General features: G+C 39.5%; 1 protein-coding gene across 1 annotated transcript in view; it reads left to right on the top strand.

The window, feature by feature from the left end:
* The window catches only part of MROH9 (maestro heat like repeat family member 9), a 40,421-nt gene that overhangs the window by 13,922 nt on the left and 4,797 nt on the right, over positions 1-21,702 (top strand). Inside the window, 4 exon segments of the mRNA XM_008063994.2 lie at positions 5,717-5,866; positions 16,941-16,994; positions 16,997-17,094; positions 19,875-20,037. Of these exon segments, the coding sequence (XP_008062185.2) occupies positions 5,717-5,866; positions 16,941-16,994; positions 16,997-17,094; positions 19,875-20,037 (465 nt within the window).

Genomic DNA, 21,702 nt, shown 5'->3' with positions numbered 1-21,702 from the left:
GCAGATCAGTGGTTGCCTTGAAATCAGTGGATGAGTACAAGGAGTAGGTGTGAGGGGTTACAAAAGGACGTGAGGAAACTTCTAGGGGCAATAAATGTGTTCTTTTTTATTGTGGCAATGTTTTTGTGTGTGTATATAGATATCCAAAAATGTACCAAGTTGTATACTTTAAGTATATTATATGCCAGTTAAGTCTTTATAAAGCTATTTAAAAACGAACAAAATCATTCAAAGTTCACCTTCTCTGGAACTAAAAACATCTGCACCTGAAACTTTTAATGAGAGCATCTGTCTTTCTTGGGCTACTACTCAGTTCTTGTCTAAAAGCCTCCAAGTCTGCTCTCCATCCAACAGACCCTCTGTCCTCCCTCCCCCAAGCTTGGCATTAGCTTTTCCAGCTCACTGAATAATACATTTGATGCTCTAAATGTATTTTCTGTCTTGTCGACTTATTACAGTTATGTATATCCTTCATTCGTATTCCACCTGGCCTCTCTTAAAGAGTGAGTCAGTGTCATTATACTATTTTATGTGATTAAACTATGAGCAGAGATAAATATTTAGAAAACTTCAGATCTCCAGAATTAGGCAGGAAAAGAAAATTGGAAATAGCAATGCTGAAGAGGAAACCTGTGATTAAATAAAAACCTTAAACTTTTTCCTTAATCCAGCAGATATTGAAAAAAATAAACTTACAAAACATAGAAGTTAAATCATCCTGCTTTCTCCTTCTGATGTGGAAATTCCACCTAAGGTTATACAAGGAAACAAAAGTAAAATTGCTCAGGTAACTAAGTCCTCACATTGTCCTATGGCTTTTGTTTTATATGTATCATTACTCTTAGTAGCAACTTATTTCAACAAAGTTTTTGTTTTTAAGAAATGTTTTTCCATTTTCTTAAATTCAATGAGGTAAAACACAAATGATTATAGAGCATTTGGCTTTCTGGTTTTCTTTTTTTTTATTTTAAAGATGTGGGGTACAAGTCAGGGTTGGGAATGCAAATGTTCAGTATGCACGTACCCTTGTTGATGAGGTGTGCCCCCCACCCCGGCAGATTCCCACTACTGCTAATCCTGCCCCCGCCCTCCCCTGGCAGTTTCCCACTACTACCAATCCTCTTCTTATAGTATTTGGCGTTCATCTCTATTAATAATTGGTATTCCTATTATTTCCAAATAGAGCATTTTATATTTTAATTATTTAATTTAATTCTCATAAAATGAAAATGAGGTAGGTATTTCCTAGTTATGCTTCATTTTGTTTGGCTAAAAAATAGTTCACTGAGAACTTTCACTTATTCAACAAAATTAGCAAAGTCACCAATTAACAGGATTTTTGATATTATAAATTTCTCACAATCATGATAATAGCATTGTGACTTAGTTTTATAAAAAGCGCTATTAAAAGAAGAATAAAAATCAAGACATCTACATGATAAACCTCAGTACCAAGTAAACAGTTTTTATACTGTCCCAACCCTTGGGAGAACCACGGAACACTATAGGTCTATACACTCCCTAACACACAGGTAGTTTATATAAACCCAAGGACATAGGCTTATACAGAGGCTTAAGACATTACTCAACACTGGGGCCCAGGTCGGGCTGTTTGGCACCTTCCAGTCACACTCATTGGGCCAGTAGTTCAGTGCAACTGCCAGGGAAACCCTTCAAGCTAGTTCATCTCTTGGAGTGGAAGGATCTAGAGGTTCCTCCTAAAGCTAATATATAAAGCAGTGTCTTTCTATGACAGAGGTTCGTTAGAATTGTGAGAGGCTGAGGAGATGCAGAAGCAATGCATAGAAAATGATATGGTCAAAAATGCTGCATAGACATCTTAAATATGCATCTTTTTAAAAATCAAAGATTGTTCTTACCCATCTCTCCTCAAAAGTCTCAAGCTTGGTCTACTTTGCAGTTATTCATTTAGATAAGGAAGCCAGGCATCTGTGGAGGCTAACTATCAAATCTTTTCTCATCCATCCTCCACTCAGTGTTCTGAAATTGAAATTCTGAGGCCATGACTGGGCTAGTGAGCTTGAGTTTGGCAGCCTCCTCAGGGCCTCTTCCAAGTGGTTCATGAGACTTACTATCCCCATCCCCAGGTTGGTGTCCTTTCTTATCTGAGTTAATGTCCATCAGGTTTAAAAATCCTTGGGTTTGAGGGAGGTATAAGGCAAGTGCGGAGAAAAAGAGGATGAGCTGAGTGGTTAGGTAAAGCAAAGAAGTTTATTAAAGGGGAGAAAGAGGAGACTGGTTTCAAAGAGAAACCAGCTTCCTTTAGTTCTTTGTGGATCCCTTTTGTACCTCTAGCCAGGGTCCAATGATCATATAGCACACATAGTTCTGAAGAAGCAGGGGCTGGTGGTCACATTGCCTGGAAGAAGCAGGTGAGGGCGATGGTGATATGGCCTTGAGATGCAATTCTTGAAAAAACAGGTGTCAGTCAGTAACAAGATGCTGTTAATCACCCAGTCTTAGGATACAACCTTGAGAGAGCAGATGGAGGTAGCAAACACAGTGACAGGATGCTGTTAGGGTAGAGTGGTCAGCTGCACAGGTCCACTTTGCAATCTTACATCCCTTTTGTGAGGTTCACACAGTGAGTTATTTTAACAATGGCCCCCTTTATCACTTCCCCCATGTAAGCCCTATCAGGAGGTACCCTGGGTCCTTGTATTTCCAACCTATTATTCAGCTTCCAAAGTTGAGACCAAAGCAAACCCAGTGCTAGCAGTATGTGCAAGAGCAGTAGCTGGACAACCCACAGGTGGGACTTCCAGAATTAGATGGAAAGTGGGTTGAGAGACTCCATGAAGAAGACCAAGAGGGCCATAGCCAAAGCCAATGATGAAAATAGGAGTACTAGCAGCAAGGGTGCTAGCCAAGGGAGCTGGAAGCAAAACCCCACTACATAGAAGAGTTGGACTGAAAATAATTCACACAAATGGCCTCTCCTTTTATATAGCAATTGGTTGTAAGAGAGGACATCGTCCTTTAAAGAAACCACAGATGACCATGAAAGTGTGTGTGTGTGTGTGTGTGTGTGTGTGTGTGCGCACACGCGCGCATGTGTGTGTGTGTGTACAAGAGATGGCCCCAAAACACCGGAATTATCTTTTGGAGGCTGGATCCTTTGTAGTACACTCGAAATTTGTTCCTCTGGATCAAATGATCACCAAAGTTTTTACCTGGAAATTTTGAGAAGGTATTATCACAATTTGTGGAAAAACAACCTGAGTTGTGGCTGGTTCTTCCACCATGTCAACTCATCATGTCAACTCACTGCGCTGTGTATTTAGCAGTTTTTGACTAAAAATGGCATGACCTCCATGTCTTATTCACCTAATCTCACCCGAGCTGCTTTTTTTGTTGTTGTTGTTTCCACAAATGAAAAAAAAAGTCCTCAAAGTGAAATATTTTGCTGATGTGGAAAAGGTGAAACAAAAAAAAGTAGAAGCACTGAAAGGCATCAGAATTGATTAGTTCAAACACTGTTTTGAGCAGTGAAAAAAAGCATCTCAAAAGCTATATTGAGCAGTGGACAGTACTTTGAAGGTGACTAAAATGTAAACATGTAAGAATAAATACACAATTTTTTATAAATAAATTCTGGGTTTTTTTTTTTGGTCTCCTCTTTGTATATGCTCATACCAAATAAACCAGTAATCTCACTCATGGGAATTTATAGAAATAAATAACTCAAAACAAGCCATTTACTTGTGAGAAGAAGTTATTCACAGATGCATACTCTTTAAAAAGTATATGTCAAACATAGAGGAATAAATGACAAGTTATGGAGTATCAAGTTAATACTGTATCATGTAGTCATTCAGATGAGTAGCATCAACAACATGTACTAATATGGTGTCACTTGGTGTTATAGTAAGGAGCAAGTGGAGCTAAAGGTGATCTCTAGAAGTCCAGCTGATCTGATATGATTGGCATATTTCTGGAGAGTTATGTAGAGAGCCTACTTTAAAAAGTGAACTTACAATTTTATGCAATCTACAATTATTTCTGCACGTTTACATGACGGAAACTCCTAATATTATCTCTAAGTTTCACTGAGAATTGTTTTTTCTACAACTTTTAGGTAGCTACTAAAGTAAAATATTTTTGTTGAATAAACGAATATTCAAAAAAAAAAGAATACTCCCCTTTCCAGTCATTTTTTAAAATTCGGTATCTTATATAACTAAATCTGTCTTTCTTAAAGCAGGGCAAGCCATGTATGGTATTCAGTCCACCTCACCTGCCTCAGTTACCCCCTTTTCTTCCATGGCTTTCCATGATATTCAGCCCACCTCATCAGCTTTGGCTACCCCCCACTTCAATTTTTTTTCTGTTGCTTTCCAAGATTATCTCTCACTGATCTACCCGGGAGAGGGGGTTGGTGGCCATCTGTTCTCACCCAGACCTCAGTTCTGCCTTATTGACCAAAAGGAGAAATATTCCATTCTTTCAAAGAGGATGAAGAAAAACTTTTATTGGTGAGATTGAGTACCTTCTGTACTTGGGAAAATAACTTTTCTTTCATATAAAAGCAAAGGAGAACATGTGGCTCCTTCATCTTTCTTTAACTGAGAGATTCATAATCAACATAATTTTCTTAAAATTTTATAATCCATGGATATTCCTCTAACCTTAAAAAAGGTCTGTTTGAACTGTAGTTATTGCCCCTTGATCATGGACATATAGGTCTTTTATCTCTTCCTGCTTCCATATCCCTTTCTGGGAAAGAAGGAAGTCCACACCTTTGTGTCACCTTGACTGTATCACTCTACCTTTTCCTGCGTTGTTTATGCACCACACTTGTTTCTCATCTGAGCAAACTCATTTCCAAAGCTGAAGAACTCCATGATAATCTTTGAACAGTTAAATTGTTTTAAAATCAGAAAACAGATATTATACCACATGGATTACAGTTATTGTTGTACCAATACTTTTATAAAATATAATTAGCTGGGCTCGGTGGCTCAGCCTGTAATCCCATGCCTTGGGAGGTTGAGGTGAGTGGATTGCCTGAGCCCGCGGGTTCGAGACCCACCTGGGCAACTTGGCAAGACCTCATCTCTACAATAAATCAAAAAATTAGCCGGGCGTGGTAGCATGTGCCTATAGTTCCAGCTACTTGGAAGGCTGAGGCGGGAGGATCGCCGGAGCCCAGCAGGTCAAGGTTGCGGTGGCTGGGAGCAGCCACTGCACTCCAGTCTGGGCGACCGAGTGAGACTCCAACTCAAAAAAAAAGAATTTAAGCCGGGCTCGGTGGCTCAGCCTGTAATCCCACGCCTTTGGGAGGCTGGGGTGAGTGGATTGCTTGAGCCCGCGGGTTCGAGACCCGCCTGGGCAGTGAGACGTCATCTCTACAATAAATCAAAAAATCAGCTGGGTGTGGTAGCGCATACCTGTAATTCCGGCTACTTGGAAGGCTGAGGCGGAAGGATCGCCGGAGCCCAGCGGGTCGAGGCTGCAGTGGCAGGGAGCGGCCACTGCGCTCCAGTCTGGGCGACAGAGTGAGACGCCAACTCAAAAAAAAAAAAAAAATTTAAAATGAAGGAAGAGACTCACAATGGCAAAGGTGCATAGGACCCACAGAAGTCTTGTGGCCCTGCCTAGCCCCTAAGTGTCCCCCAACAATGTCTGAGTATGGCTGTTTTTTGATTTAGGTGTAGGTAAATCCTAAGGTCATGACTCTCCTTTTTGATTGCAGGGAGTAAGACAAAACTTATTGCCTTCTTTGTTGACTGATTTTGTGTGGAACCTACTGATGAAACTCTCTGAACCTGATTATAAAATTGCATCTGAAGCGGCATCCATACTGAAATTGACTCTGGAATATCATTCCCAGAAGATCACCATGGTAAGATACTTGACAATAAGCAGGAGAGTATAGGGTTTATTCTCTAATGTGCACTTGTTGCCTTTGTGATGGCCACATCTTTTCATACATATTACTTGTCATTGTTCATGATGTCACTTCAACAAAATGAAGCTTTCTGTGTGAAATATTGCAAGTGCACGGTAAATTGTAAAATAATGTAATAATACCTACCCATCAATCATATTAAATCATAATATTTGCTTTAAAATTTTTAAATAAACACATTAATACCATGAAATAATATAGCTATAATTGAAATTCAGTGTATAGTCCCTAAGGAAAGTCTCAAGAACCCTCAACTTGACTATGTAATTTGCAGGACTCAGTGCAAAATAAAATATAAAGCTTCTTTAGAGACTGGATTAAGATATGAGGCAGCTAGAGTGAGCTTCTCCTATGGAGTAAACGAAGAAGCGGAAGTTTCTGCAGCACCCAGTAAGGAACAAGACCAGCAGCACACCCCATGAATCTTCAAAGAAGTGATGATAACCACAGAGTGCAAAGAAAAGCTAAATCCATCAACCTAGGCTAGAACTAGCCACACTCTCACTTGTACCACTTCAGTCTACCAGCAGTCTCCAGACAAGTGGTGAAAGTGAATGAGGGGAATTCAGGAGTTCTGTGCTCCTGCCACAGAGTTGGAGAACCCCCTGAGCCTTGCAGGACTCCAGTCCCTCACCGGAAACTGTCTTACTCACAGTTGTTCTCTACCAAAGGCCACATAGAGTGGTGCAGGAAAAAAGAAAGCCTTAAGCAGTGCTATCTGCCATTGCCCAGGAACTCAACCCTTGTGTGATTGCTTTCCAGCTGGTCTGGGAGGAGATGGACCCCAAGGGCAAACTCTGCAGCTGCAGACAGTTCCTGGCTGGGGCAGCTCCCACGAGAACACCTGAGGCCCTGAGGCCAGCAGCACTTCAACATACATAAGGCAAAACTGTAGGCCAAGGTGGGAATCTGGGTGAGATCCCTGCCATAGCAGCCTCACTCCTGCATAAACTCTTCTGTGCCTGCCCTGCACAACAACGTGACTCCAGTGGTATGGGACACCCTCCTAATATTCACTGGAGTAGCTGAGAAGGCACTCTTGTGGGGTGCTCAAGCTCCTTCCTCCCAGCTCCTGCACCCCCCTCAAAGGCTCTAAACAGACAGAGAATCCCCAGAGCTTCACCCTCCACTTAGGTTGGCTGGGCATTTCCTTGGAGCAACACATGCCAAGGAGACAGCACACAGTCACCATTGCAGCTGGCTGTCTCCACAAGCACTACCTCCTCTCCAGCGATCAACAATACAGTCCACCACATTGGATATAATACCTCAGGTTTGGGAAAGGTCTGATCCCAAACCCCAGCTAATACCACTTTCCAAGTCACTGTGGCCACCCAGGATGCCATGAACCTATTTCCAGCATAGGACTGCCACAGCTGGCAATAGTGAGAGAAACTCACCACACCAAAGCTATATATAACCGAGAAAACCCTACAGTGCCTACATCAGCCCCTTCCCAACCTAAAATAAGAAAAAATAGTCTTCCCAAATAAGAAGGAATCAGAAAATAATTCTGACAATATGAAAAAAAGTTTTCCAATGCTACCAAAAGACCATACTAATCTTCAGCAACAAACTCTAAACAAAATATTTAATTCCAGACATAATTTTTTTTTGCAAATCATATATTTGATAAAGGATGTATATCCAAGATATATGAAGAACTCTTATAATTAATACAAAGACAAGCAACCTGATTTAAAATTGGACAAAAGATATGAATATACATTTCACCAAAGAGGATACACAAATGGTCATTAAGCACATGAAAAGATATTACCATCGTTACTCTCTAGAGCAATATACATTAAAACCACATGAGATAATACCTCACTCCCACTAAAATGACTTTAAGCAAAGCAGACAATAGCAAGTGTTAGTGAAGATGAAGAGAAACTAGAATCTTGATACATTGCTGGCCGAAATGTAAAATGGTGCAGACACTTTGGAAAAGTTTGGCAGTTTCTTAAGAAGTTAAATATAGGCTGGGTGTGGTGGCTCAGTCTGTGATTCCAGTACTTTGGGAGGCTGAGGCAAGAGGAATTCTTGAGCCCTGGGCGACTACATCTCTACAATATACCACAAAAACTAGCCGGGCACAGTGGCGTACTTGGATGGCTGACACGGAAGGATTGCCTAAGCCTAGCAGGTGAAGGCTGCGGTGGCTGTGAGTGTGCCATTGCACTCCAGCCTGGGCGACAAGAGTGAGACTCCTACTCAAAAAAAAAGTTAAATATAAATATATCACAGATATAAAATGTAAAAGATTGATGGTCAAATGATCAATGAGCTTCAGGAGAAAATTTTAAACCAACATAAAGAAAGTTTAAAAACTACTCAGAAAAATGAAAAATTCTCCAAACAGGTGGACACACACAAACAACAACAACAACAAAAGACCCTGAAATTCTGGAAATGAAAGAAGCATTTTAGGGAAGTACAAAAGTTTTAACTGTAGACTAGAGCAGAAGAAAAGAGCTCAGAACTTGAAGATGAGGTTTTTGAATTAACCCAATCAGACAACAATAAAGAAAAAATAATCAAAAGAACAGAACAAAGTCTCAAACAAATGTGAAATTATGTAAAACATCCAAACCTAAGAATCACAGGTGTTCCTGAGGAAGAAGAGAAGGCCAAATCTTTGGAAAACCTATTTGAGGAAATAATGGAGAAAAACTGCCCTGGACTTGTCAGAGATCTAAACATTCAGATACTAGAAGCCCAAAGAACACGTAGAAGATTCATTGCAAAAAAGTCATCCCCAAGGCATAGAATCATCCAAGTATGCAAAGTTAATGTGAAGGAAAGAATTTTAAGAGCAGTGAGTCAAAAACATCAAACAAAGGTAAGGTAAGCCTATCAAAAGATAAGCCTATCAAACTAACAGTACAGTTCTCAAAATAATCCCTACAGAAGGGTTTGGGGCCCCATCTTCAATCTCCTCAAACAAAATAAGACTCAACCAAGGATTTTGGTATCCCACAAAACTAAGTTTCACAAATGAAGGAGAAATGAAATCTTTCCCAGACAAGCAAACACTGAGAGAATTTGTCACCAATAGACCAGCTCTATAAGAAATACTCAAAGGAGTTCTAAATACTGAAACAAATGATCAAACTACACCAGTAGAAAAATGCTGGAAACCAAAAAGTTCACAGGCCTTATAAAAAAGAAACACAAAAGAGATAATAAATACATGACCAAAGCAACCAGATAACTAGTATGATGAATGGAATAATACCTTACATATCATTATTAATTCTAAATGTAAATGGTCTCAATGCCTCACTGAAAAGATATAGACTGGCAGAATGGATTAAAAAACATGCTATCTGCCGGGCTCGGTGCCTCACCTGTAATCCCGTGCCTTTGGGAGGCTGAGGTGAGTGGATTGCCTGAGCCCACGGGTTCGAGACCCGCCTAGGCAACTTGACAAAACCTCATCTCTACAATAAATCAAAAATTAGCTGGGCATGGTAGTGTGCGCCTGTAGTTCCAGCTACTTGGAAGGCTGAGGAGGAAGGATCGCCAGAGCCCAGCAGGTCGAGGCTGTGGTGGCTGGGAGCGGCCACTGCACTCCTGTCTGGGTGACAGAGTGAGACTCCAACTCAAAAAACCCCCCAAAAAACACAAACAAACAAACAAACAAAAAACCCACACACACACAATTCAAATTTCTGCTGTCTTCAAGAGACTCACTTAGGTCACAAAGATTTCTAGGACTCAAGGTAAAGGGATGGGGGAAAATAATCCTTGCAAATGGAAACCAAAAATGACCAGGAGTAATCATTCTCATATTAGATAAAACAGACTTCGAATTAACGATAGTCAAAAACAGACAAAGATGATTATTATATAATGATAAAGAGATCAATTCAACAAGAAGATGTAACAATTTTAAATACTAGGGGTGCCAAAAAAATGTATACACATTGTAAGAGATATCCATCATAATCAGAAATGTCTGAACACTGATAGTAACCACTTTGAGCACCTCTTGTGATTGCAGAAGTCAGATGTGACTGGTATTTGTCTTAGTGAGTATTACAAGTTTGATACAGTTTTTCCTTTCTTAAAATGTATATATAATTTTTGGTACCCTGTGTATATATATGACTAACAACAGAACCTCCAGCTTTATGAAACAAATTCTACTAGACCTATAAAAAAGAGACAATAGTAGTGGGAAACTTCAACACTCTGCTAATAGCAATAGATAGATCATCAAGGAAGAACGTCAACAAAGAATCATTGGAGTTAAACCAAACCATAGAGGTATGGGAACTAACAGACATCTACAGAACATTCTATCCCTAAACTACAGAATAAACATTCTTCTCATCAACACATGGACCATTCTCCAAGATAGACCATATGATAGGCCACAAATCAAGTTTCAACAACTGCAAAAAAATCAAAATCATATCAAGCACCTTACCTTTTTAGATCACAGTGAATAAAACCAGAAATTAACTCCAAGAAGAACTTGAAAAAAAAAATAAAAGAAGAAGTTAAACAATTGGTTATTGAATGATCCTTGGGTCAAGAATGAAATCAAGATGGAAATTTAAAAATTTGTTCAACTGAATGGCAACAATGAAACTACTGAGACACAGCCAAAGCTGTGTTCAGAGTAAAATTTATAACCCTGAAGGCCTACATTTATAAAACTGAAATAACACATATTAACAATCTAGCATCACACCTCAGCATGACAAACCTAACCCAAAGCTAGCAGAAGGAAAGAAATAACAAAGATCAGAGCAAAACTAAATAAAATTGAAATAAAAAAAATACAAAGGATCAATGAAACAAAAAGTTGGTTCTTTAAAAAGATTAGCAAAATTGTTAGATGGCTAGCTAGATTAATCAAGAAAAGAGGAGAGAAGATTCAAATTAGCTCAATTAAAAATGAAAATAGAGACATCACAACTGAATGGAAATTCAAAAGATTATTCAAGACTATTATCGATACCTCTTCGCAAAGAAACTAGATAATCTAGAAGAAATGGATAAATTCTTGGAACCATACAACCTCCCAAACTTAAATCAGGAAGAAATAGAACACCTTAACAGACCAATAATGAGTAATGAAATTGAAACAGTAATTAGAAGTCTCCCAATAGGCCAGGCTCGGTGGCTCAGCGTATAATCCCAGCATTTTGAGAGTCCAAGGTCAGTGGATTGCCTGAACCCATGGGGTTAAGACCAGCCCAGGCAACTTGGTAAGACCTCGTCTATACAATAAATAAAAAATTAGCTGGGCATGGTAGCACGTGCCTGCGGTTCCAGCTACTTGGAAGGCTGAGGCAAATCAATCACTGGCACCCAGCAGGTCAAGGCTGCAGTGGTCCTGAGCATGCTACTGCACTCTAGCCTGGGTGACAGAATGAGACTCCAACTAAAAAAAAAAAGAAGTCTCTCAATAAAAAAAGTTTAGGACATGATGGACTCACAGCTGAATTTTACCAGACCTTCAAACAAGAATTGGTATCAATTTTACTGAAGTCATTCCACAAGATTAAAGAGGAAGAAAACCTTCCTAACTCATTCTGTGAAACCAATATCACTCTGACACCAAAGTCAGGAAAAGACACAACAACAAAAAAAGAAAACTACAGAAAAATATATTTTATGAATGTAGACGTGAAAATCTTCAACAAAATATTAGAAACCTGAATTCAACAGCACATAAAAGAATAAAGCACAATGACTAAGTGGGTTTATACCAAGGATGCAATAGTGGTTCAATATATGCACATAAATAAGCAGAATTAAAAACAAAAATTATATAATCATTTTAATAGATAAGAAAAAGCATGTGATAAAATCCAACTCCCCTTCTTGATAAAAACCTTCAGCAAAATAGACATAGAGGGAACATTACTTAAAATAATTAAAGCCATATACAACAAACCCATAGCCAATGCCGCCTGGAATGGAGAAAAGTTGAATGCATTCCCCTTTAGAACTGAAACAAGGCAAGGATGCCCTCTTTCATCACTCCTATTTGACATAGTACTGGGAGTTCTAGCCAGTGCAATCAGGTAAGAAAAATAAACAAGGGGTATCCAAATTGGAAAAGAAATCAAACTATCTCTGTATGCTGATGTTATAATCTTATACCTAGAGAATCTTAAAGACTCCTCCAAAAGACTCCTGGACTTGATAAATAAATTCAGTAAAGTTTCAGGATATAAAATTGATACACACAAATTAGTATCACCAATAGCAACCAAACTGAAAATCAAAACAAGAACTCAATTCCATCTGTAATAGCAGTCATAAAGCTAAAATACCTAGGAATATATTCAGTCAAGGAAGTGAAAGATCTCTACAAGGGGAACTACAAAACTGACAAAAGAAATTGTAAAGGGCACAGACAAATGGAGAAACAGCCCATGCTCATGGATTGGAAGAATTAACATTGTTAAAATAATCATATTATGCAAAGTTATCTACAGATTCAATACAATCGCTATCAAATTACCAACACCATTTCTCACAGAATTATAAAAAACAATCTTAAAATTCATATGGAGCCAAAAAAGAGCCAGAAGAGCCAAAGCAATCCTAAGCAAAAAGAACAAAGCTAGAAGTATCTCATTACCTGATTTAAATTATACTGCAAAGCTGTTGTAACCAAAACAGTATGGTAATGGTTCAAAACAGACACGTGGAAAAACTCTACTGGACATCAGGCTAGGCAAAGAATTTATGACTAAAATTCCAAAAGCAAATGCAACTATGTTGGGAGCCGGCCACGGAGGTCCACTGAGCATTAGGGATCAGGAAGGGCCGTTGACCCTGAGACCGCTAGGATGCGTTCGGGAGCTATTGACCCCATTTCCTCCTCCTTTCTACTCAGCACTAACCAGATTAAGCTCCTGTGAACTCAAAACATAAAAACTCTGATACCGGGACAAACACAAGCTAACTTTAGAAGCTCATTGCTCCCATTCTTCCACAAACTGCAGTTTTGGCTTTCACACAACTTATAATTCAAACTCGGGTCACATCTAAGAGCCTTAGTATTGGTCACAGGCTTCTGGGTTATGATCTTAGGATTTATTGAAGTTGAATAAATGGATTAAGGTTTCCTCGATTAGGTTATGGGATTATACCTGAAAGAACATCCGGTGGGTGGGGAACGCCCCTCACACACCCGACTGTGTATAAAAGACCAGTTGTAATTCCCATTAAATGGCTTCTGCACTAGCAGGTGTCCAGTCTCTTTCTTTCTCTCTCTCTCTCTCTCTCTCTCTCTCTCTCTCTCTCTCTCTCTCTCTCTTTCTTTCTTCTTCCCCCCAATCACCAGCACCATCTCCACCTTTGGGGTACCCTGAACCTGGCTGGAGCTGGTCTCCAGCATAACTAAAACAAAAATAAACAAGTGGGATTTAATTAAACAAAAAGGCTTATGCATAGCAAAAGAAATAATCAACAGAGTAAATAGGCAACCTACAAAATAGCAGAAGATATTCACAAACCATTCACCTGACCAAGGACTAATAACCACAATTTACAAAGAACTCAGATCAGCAATAAAAAAGCAAATAGCCCCACTAAAAAGTGGGCAGACTACATGAATAGACTTCTCTCAAAAGAAAGTATACAAATGACCAAAAGCATTTTTAAATGCTCAACATCACTCATCATCAGGAAAATGCAAAATAAGACCACAATGAGAGACCACCTTACATCAGTCAGAATAGCCATTATTTAAAAGTCAAAACATAATAGATGCTGGTACAAAAGTGGAGAAAGGGGAACATGTATACTCGGTTGGTGGGTGTGTAAATTAGTACAAGCTCCACGGAGAGTCGTATGGAGACTACTCAAACGACTAAAAATAGATCTACCATTTGATCCAGAAATCCCACTGCTAGGTATCTCCCCAAAGGAACAGAGGTCATTATATAAAAGGACAGCTGCACCTGCTTGCTCATTGCAGCACAATGCACAACTGTAAAGACATGGAATCAACTTAAATACCCATCAACTGATCAGTGGATAATAAAAATGTGGTAAGTATATGCTATGGAATACTATTCAGCAATCAAAAAGAATGAAATAATATCTTTTGTAGCAACTTGGATGGAATTGGAAAATGTCATCCTAAGTGAACTAACTCAGAAACAGAAAACCAAACACCACATGTTCTCACTTATAAGTGAGAGCTAAACTAAGGATCTGTAAAGACATAGAGAATGGCATAATGGACACTGGAGACTAGAAGCGGAGGGGATTGGGTGGAGGGAAGAAAAGTCACCAGTCAGGTACAATGTGCACAGGTGAGGGTCTTCGGTACACTTAAAACCCAGACCAAAACTATTTGTATCTCCCCAAAGCTATAGAAGTAAAATACATTTAAAAATAAAATAAAATACTAGAAAAAGAAACTTTTTCTTCACAATATAGGAAAAAATGCCATTAAATGTACAAATGTGAAGATTTTTCCTTTCCTCCATAGTCTTTCAATTCTTCATGATTTTTTTTTTTGCTATGTAATATCTTTCAAAGTAAAAGAACATCTAAATTTTTAAATTATTAGCACAAATTTTACTATTTATTTTAATATTGTCAATATCAGTTATAAATGCAAATATAATTGCATTTAACTTACATGCCAAATCACCAAAATAATGCAACTTTATTTTGTAGCTCATACGTGCATATGTATTTCATTCTTACCAAAGAAGTGGAAACACTGCACAAAACTCACTGCGTTGCTTTATGTTACCAACATTCTCCACTTTCAACTTATTGACGAAGAGAGAAAGACTGAAAGGAAAATAATGTATGGGTTACCCTAACTTTCTCTTTCTTTCTATGTCATTTTCAGAGTAAGAGGTTGCAGTTTCAACAAGATTCTTATCTTTTTTTTCCCAGGGAACTCTCCCCACATCATGGGTCCCCTAAAATTCTAGGCACATGGGGCATTGTGAACACCATAAGTGAATGGGGCCACAGGAACCATGACAGACTCATACATTGCAAGTATCTCCTCTGCTGCATTGTCTCATGGGGCTTGATTGGTAAAACATAAGCCCAAAGATAAAATTATTAAAAAAATTTCAAATTGGCAATGGCAGAGCTTTAAACTAGGTAGGAGGACATTCTGAGTTTGAAGCTCTATGCAAATACACAGGTCCCAGGCCCAGAAACCAGCCCTGATGGTGACATAAGGGCCGAGCTCCCAGCTCCTTCTCCTGACATTGCAGTGTATGGTAGCTGGAAGTAAGTTGACAGCCCTTGCTCAAATTCAGAAAGCAGGAAAGGGAAAGTGATGCTTCATACAGAGCTCCCCATGCTGCAGCAGACAGGAGCATTCTGTAGCATTAACACAACCAGAGGGAAAGCTGGAGGGTTGGGTCATCTCCTTACAAAACAGAGCACTCAAAGGGAGCCTAGATGAAGCCTTACCCAGCAGTCCCTGGAGGGAAAGAGAGTTCAAACAGAAAAAGCTGTAAAACTAGCCTTGGCCACAGTGAAATCACTAACCACAGAAAAAAACTGAATAAAATGGGGCTCCTCAAATTCAGTTATTACCCTACCTCAGCTCCCAAGCAGTTTGGCTACTGAATGCAGTGGATTATTTTCTTAGACTGGGTTAGGTTCTAAAACCAGTTATAAGGAAAAAATAAATATGGCTAAAAAATTCCCCAAAATTCTTCTAAATTGCCTATATAGCATATGGTCTTATAATCGCTAAGTAATTCTAGCACATTGAATATTTTCTCATGGATTTAAACAGGCCATCATTTCCTAAAACAGGCCTGAATTTCTATAAATGAACACTTAGTGGCATAGGTGGCTTGTTTTAGAGATTTTAGAGGTATGCTACATTTAAAAAAGGAAGAGGCCAGACACAGTGCTCACTCCTGTAATCCCGGCACTTTGGGAGACTTGAGGTGCGAGGATTGCTTCAGCTCAGCCTAGGCAACATAATGAGACCCCAGTCTCTACAAAAGAAAATTTAAAAATTAGCCAAACATGGTGGCACACACCTATAGTTCCAGTTATTCAGGAGACTGAAGTGGAAGGCTTGCCTAAGCCCCGGAGGTCGAGGCGGCAGTGAGCCATGATTGTGCCACTGCACTCCAGCCTGAATGAGAGTGAGACTCCAATTAAAACATAGGAGGAAGTTCTAAACCTTATAGTCAGAGATCTAGGAAAAGAACAATAGTTTAATATCTCTTATTTCATGCCCTCTGGAGCACACATGGTAGGAGCCCAGCACTATTTAACACTTCATTCATTTTTCTTTTGTTTAGAGTAGAAGGTTGCGTGCAGATACCTGAGTTGTATGTGATGCACCTGCAGTGTAATGTAAATTTACAACAATTAACTCTTTAGTTTATTATCTCTGAGGAGTATTTTCAAAATAAGAAGTGAGGTAATCTGTGTGGATTAAATTTGATGTTGACTATCCAACCATTGATTTGAGACAAATCCCAGATCTGGCCAAAACTCTCCTTTTTCAAGAATAAGTAAGGGGAAAAAGTAAAACTAACATGGGGCCCATGAGTAGGGTTTGCAAGATATGGCTTAGTGTCTATTATTCTGGGTCATTCCTCTGTGTACCTCTTCAATATTTGGATTCAAATATTCTTTAATTTTCAGGAGGTTTTTTGAAGTATATACTGTAGTTTCCATGTTATTCTGTTCCATTGTCTTGATTTCCTTTTTAAATACTTGAATTTTACATATGTTTTCTATACTCAGCTTATATGCCTTATACAGTAAATTCATTTTCCCCAAAAACTTTTTAAAAATTGATATTTTCCCATTATCCATAAATGCACAGATTTAGTCCTTATCCAAAAAAGTATTTTTTATTGTGTAGTCACACATATAAACATGCTTTCTGCTAGTGCTATTTGTATGTTAATTACTGCCTTGGTCATTCTGAGAAAGACTGAATTCCTAAGTCCTAGAAATGCCTTAGTTTAGGGGTGACTGTGGAACAGGAAACTCTTGTTGACCTGTGAAATTCCTCTTCCAGGTGTCTAAGATTGTGGATGCTATTTGTAAGCAATTGTGTAAAAATTCTTCTCACATTATGAGGATGACATGTTGCGAGTCATTACCTTGTTGATATGCACTTCACCCAAGATGGTCATCTTTCAACTTACGGACTACCCAGTCCCAACTAACAAGTAAGGTCCTCCACCCCTCCCCCTTCCACAAGGGCTTGTTCACAGACTCCACAGTCAGATGGACCTGGGCTCCAGTCTTGATCTATCATAGCTGGGCCCGATTTCTTTTTTTCCAAAATAGAAAATCTGTTTTTGCATCATGTAGGTTGAGTGTAAGGCTTAAATAAGATCATATATGTTAGCCGGGCTCGGTGGCTCAGCCTGTAATCCTGCGCCTTTGGAAGGCTGAGGTGAGTGGATTGCCTGAGCCCACAGGTTCGAGACCCGCCTGGGCAACTTGGCGAGACCTCATCTCTACAATAAATCAAAAACTAGCCAGGTGTGGTAGCGTGCACCTGTAGTTCTAGCTACTTCGAAGGCTGAGGCGGAAGGATCGCCGGAGCCCAGCAGGTCGAGGCTGCAGTGGCCAGGAGCGGCCACTGCACTCCAGTCTGGGTGGCAGAGTGAGACTCCAACTCAAAAAAAAAAGATTATATATGTTATTTATATCCTCATACAATAAATGATACACAATAAGCCCATAAGAAAAGATCAATGTCACTACTATTTATCTAAAGCTTTCAATTGCTTTCCACTGCACATCTCAATGGAAAAAAACTTTCGTCAAAGTGATAAGGATTCTCCTTCCCATTTGTGAATTTACTCATTTTTCCTGAGGAAATAAATTCACCCTTATGACAGTAACTAATTGACTCATAGAGTATTTTTCTTATTCATGAAGGACAAACAGACAGATATAAGATATTTCTACCTACCTATAAAAGAACAAACATTAAAAATTCCCAAATATAATTGGGAGTCCCCTGTCCCTTAACAGTTCATCTGAAATTCATGATTCAAGATAACAAGAAATATCTAAGAAGAAAAAAATGCTAAAAGGAGCCTATGGGACAGTATGAATTCAACAGACACATTAGAAAAGCTTAGAAAATCACATCACTCCATTTCTACGGTTTGTACATTGGAAAGGGAGAGGTTATACTTCTCAACTATTAATGGTACTGCCCAGCATGGTGGCTCACATCTGTAATCCCAACACTTTGGGAGGCCAATAAGAAAAGATTGTCTGAGCCCAGGAGTTCAAGACCAGCCTAGGCAACATAAGAAAACTTATCTCTACAAAAAAATCCAAAAAATAGCTGGACATGGTGGCACACACCTGTAGTCCCAGCTACTTGGGCAGCTGAGGTAGAAGGACTGCCTCAGCCCAGAAAGTCAAGGCTGTGGTGAGCCATGATCCTGTCACTGTGCTCCAGCATGGACAAAAGAGTGAGACTCTCAAAAAAACAAACAAAAACAGTGTAGAGGGCAGGATGTTATATTATGGAAAGGACTTGGGCTTTGAAAACAAATGAATCTGATTCCATTTCAATTTTGACCCTAACATTCTGTGCGAGAGAATGCAAGTTTGCTAAACCACTCTGATGCCCAATTTCCTCATCTAGAGAATGAGGCAAGTTCTTTCTATCTATAGAGTCATTATATGGGTCAATTAACCAATGTCTGTGAAAGGGCACTGAAATCAACAAAAGTCTAAATAAATCATGTAACTTTATTTTATTGACTGACAGATTGTATTTATGTAGGTAGCTATAACTCAAATATTCATAAAATTCCTAGAAAGATCTTCTTAAGACTTTTTTCTATTCAGAAATTAAGACCCCATTGTATGTACAGTGTTACTGGCCCTTAAGCATTTTGTGGAGGAGAGGGACTATACACACGTGGACATAAGATAAAAGTTGCCAGTGAATCCAATACAAACAATATGCACTAAGGATGTCCAGAAAGCAGATATCATTAGAGTTAGGAGATTTTAATTAAAGATGTCACCAGCAGGTCTAAATGTAGGTGAGGATTGGGGCACAAAAAGTCAGGGCATTGGAGTGAAATTAAACCAGAGAAACATACGGAAGATTTGCTCAGTCAAAAGGTATAAACAAGAGGTAAGAGCGGCGGGCACGTGAGAGTTGATGTCCATATGGTTCCAAAAGAAAACCCTGCAGGCAGGAGCAGTTGGATATTGGGTGTGTCCATGTTCCAGGGGACCAGGCTCCCATATGAGGAAACTAAATGGAGAAAGACTGAAAGATAGACTTCACAACCCAGCTTGGATTGACAAGACATCAGAAATGTATTGGCACAGAGGTGTACAGCAGATTTTAAGATGAGCAATGATAAAAATAACCTTGCAGAATGGCGGAGTATATAAGAAAAGAAGCCAGGGGACTGGAGATCGAGAAGCCAGAATTAGAGCTGCACTGATTCAGTGTGTGACACTTAGAAAAATGGCTCACTCTCCCGGAGCTCAGATTTTAACTTTTTATTACTTATTTAGTTAGTATTTTTTATTTGGGGTTTTTAAACTTTATTTATATATTAATCTCGATATTAATTTGTATTCCCATGCCAGTTTCTAAATATTTCTATTATTTCTGGACAAAGAAGTCACAAGAAGAGAGGAGCAGAGAGGGTTTGGGATTCAGAAAGCTGATCACTTCTTAACAACGAGTTAGACAGATGTTTAAATAGAAATAGAAAATGAACTTGCAGCCTTGCCACCTGTATTTTCCATAAGTATGAATTAAATTCTTCCTTTGTTTTCAAGGATAAGATACTTATGGGATCATTTGAATTTCAGTTTGTTTTGGACTTGTCTCAGTGTCCTTGCCATCTAAAGATGTTAATCCAAGACTCTTTTTCATGATTCATGTCACTGTAAACAATAGGAAATGACAAATGTCTGACTCTCATTGTGGGGGATGGGATTGTGTTTCCAGCACTCTGATCCTGATGTGGCAGGCGGCGGGTTTGGAGTCGAGTGTGGCCCATCTACTGAAGACAGTCTTGTTGATATTGAAAGGAAATCCTGGAACAATGCCGACCCCCACAGTGGACAAAAGACATTTCTCTCTCAAGGCTGCCAACATGATGCCTGTGGCAGTAAATAACACAATGAGTGTTCCTTCTTCTCAGTATTGTTGTCCTGACCATGAAATTCCCTGTCTGCCCACAAAATCATACTTTCTTAACAGCCCTCCTCTGAGGCATCCATTCGTCCAACACATATTTACTATGTGTGTACTGCATGCTAGACCCTGTTCATGGAGCTTACATTTTGTTAAGAGACACAGAAAATGAGCTCATAAGTCTGTTGTAGATCAGAAGGTAAAAGAAATATAAAGTTGCCCAGGGGAAAAGAAGGGGCAGGCAAGATTTAGGTAAGTTGGTTAGGGCAGGCCTCTCTGCTGAGGTAACATTTAATCAGAGACCTGAATCAGATGAGGGCGTGATCTTCAAATATATCTCAGAGAGAGAGTTCTAAACAGAGAAGGGGTCAGGCTTAGTGGCTCACCCTGTAATCCCACCACTTTGGGAGGCCGAGGTGAGTGAATTGCCTGGGCCCGCGGGTTCGAGACCAGCCCGGGCATCTTGGCGAGACCTCATCTCTACAATAAATCAAAAACTTAACCGGGCATGGTAGCACGTGCCTGTAGTTCCAGCTACTTGTAAGGCTGAGGAGGAAGGATCGCTGGAGCCCAGCCGGTCAAGGCTGCGGTGGCCGGGAGCATGCCACTGCAGTCCAGTCTGGGTAACAGAGTGAGACTCCAACTCAAAAAAATAAAAAATAAACAGAGAAGGGCAAAAGCCCTGTACAATGGAGGCCTATCAAGTATGTTCGAATCTGAGTGAATTGAGCAAGAATGAAAGCATAGGAGTTGCTATTTGAGAAGTAGCCACCAGCTAGATCATGCAGACTTTTGTAGGCATGTGAAGGCCCAAGATGGTTTGTAGCATCGTTTTCTATCTCCTGGGAATCAAAATAGCCCCTCCTGGGAGTGAATTCAGGTCTCATAGAGTTAAGGTAGAAAAAAGTTGGCATTGCTTCACAAATGTGAGGTGTTGGAATATATATTTCTTCAATGCCAATTATATTCTCAAAAAACACAATCCCAAACACCGTACTCTCGAACGTTGAAATCCCAAAATGACAAAATCTCTGAAGTTTAAAACCTCTAACATTTCATCGAGTCCTAAAACTCTAATGCCAGCTTTGGAATTAGGGGCAATCAAGGCTTCTAAAAGTGCATTTCAAGTTGTTACCAATAAAGTGTTATTTTTTTCCATTCAGCCCAATGCATTTGGCAGAAAATTCAGATAAGTGGATTGGCTAGGCAATATGAAAATGACAAAAGTGTTAGTTTAAGAATGTGTTATTTGTTTGCATTGGCATTCCTTTCAGTTGATGAAATTCTGGAGTTTTACTAAAATAAAGCCGCATTTGCCTTAAAAATCAGCAAAATTACTGACTAGTTCAACATAGGATAAGAAGACACACAATAGTGTTGCGGTTCAATCACCAGTTATTGTTTCCATCAAATTTGTAATCTGACAGCCGGGTTCGGTGGCTCAGCCTGTAATCCCTCGCCTTTGGGAGGCTGAGATGAGTGGATTGCCTGAGCCCGCGGGTTCGAGACCTGCCTGGGCAGCAAGACCTCATCTCTACAATAAATCAAAAAATCAGCTGGGCGTGGTAGCACATGCCTGTAATTCCGGTTACTTGGAAGGCTGAGGTGGAAGGATCGCCAGAAGCCCAGCAGGTCGAGG

The sequence above is a fragment of the Carlito syrichta genome, unplaced genomic scaffold, assembly GCF_000164805.1.
Source record: "Carlito syrichta isolate Samal-C Ts95f unplaced genomic scaffold, Tarsius_syrichta-2.0.1 Scaffold307175, whole genome shotgun sequence".
NCBI classification, from domain to species: Eukaryota; Metazoa; Chordata; class Mammalia; order Primates; family Tarsiidae; genus Carlito; species Carlito syrichta.
The sequence above is the reverse complement of the archived record's forward strand: the minus strand, read 5'-3'. Positions and strand labels throughout refer to the sequence as shown.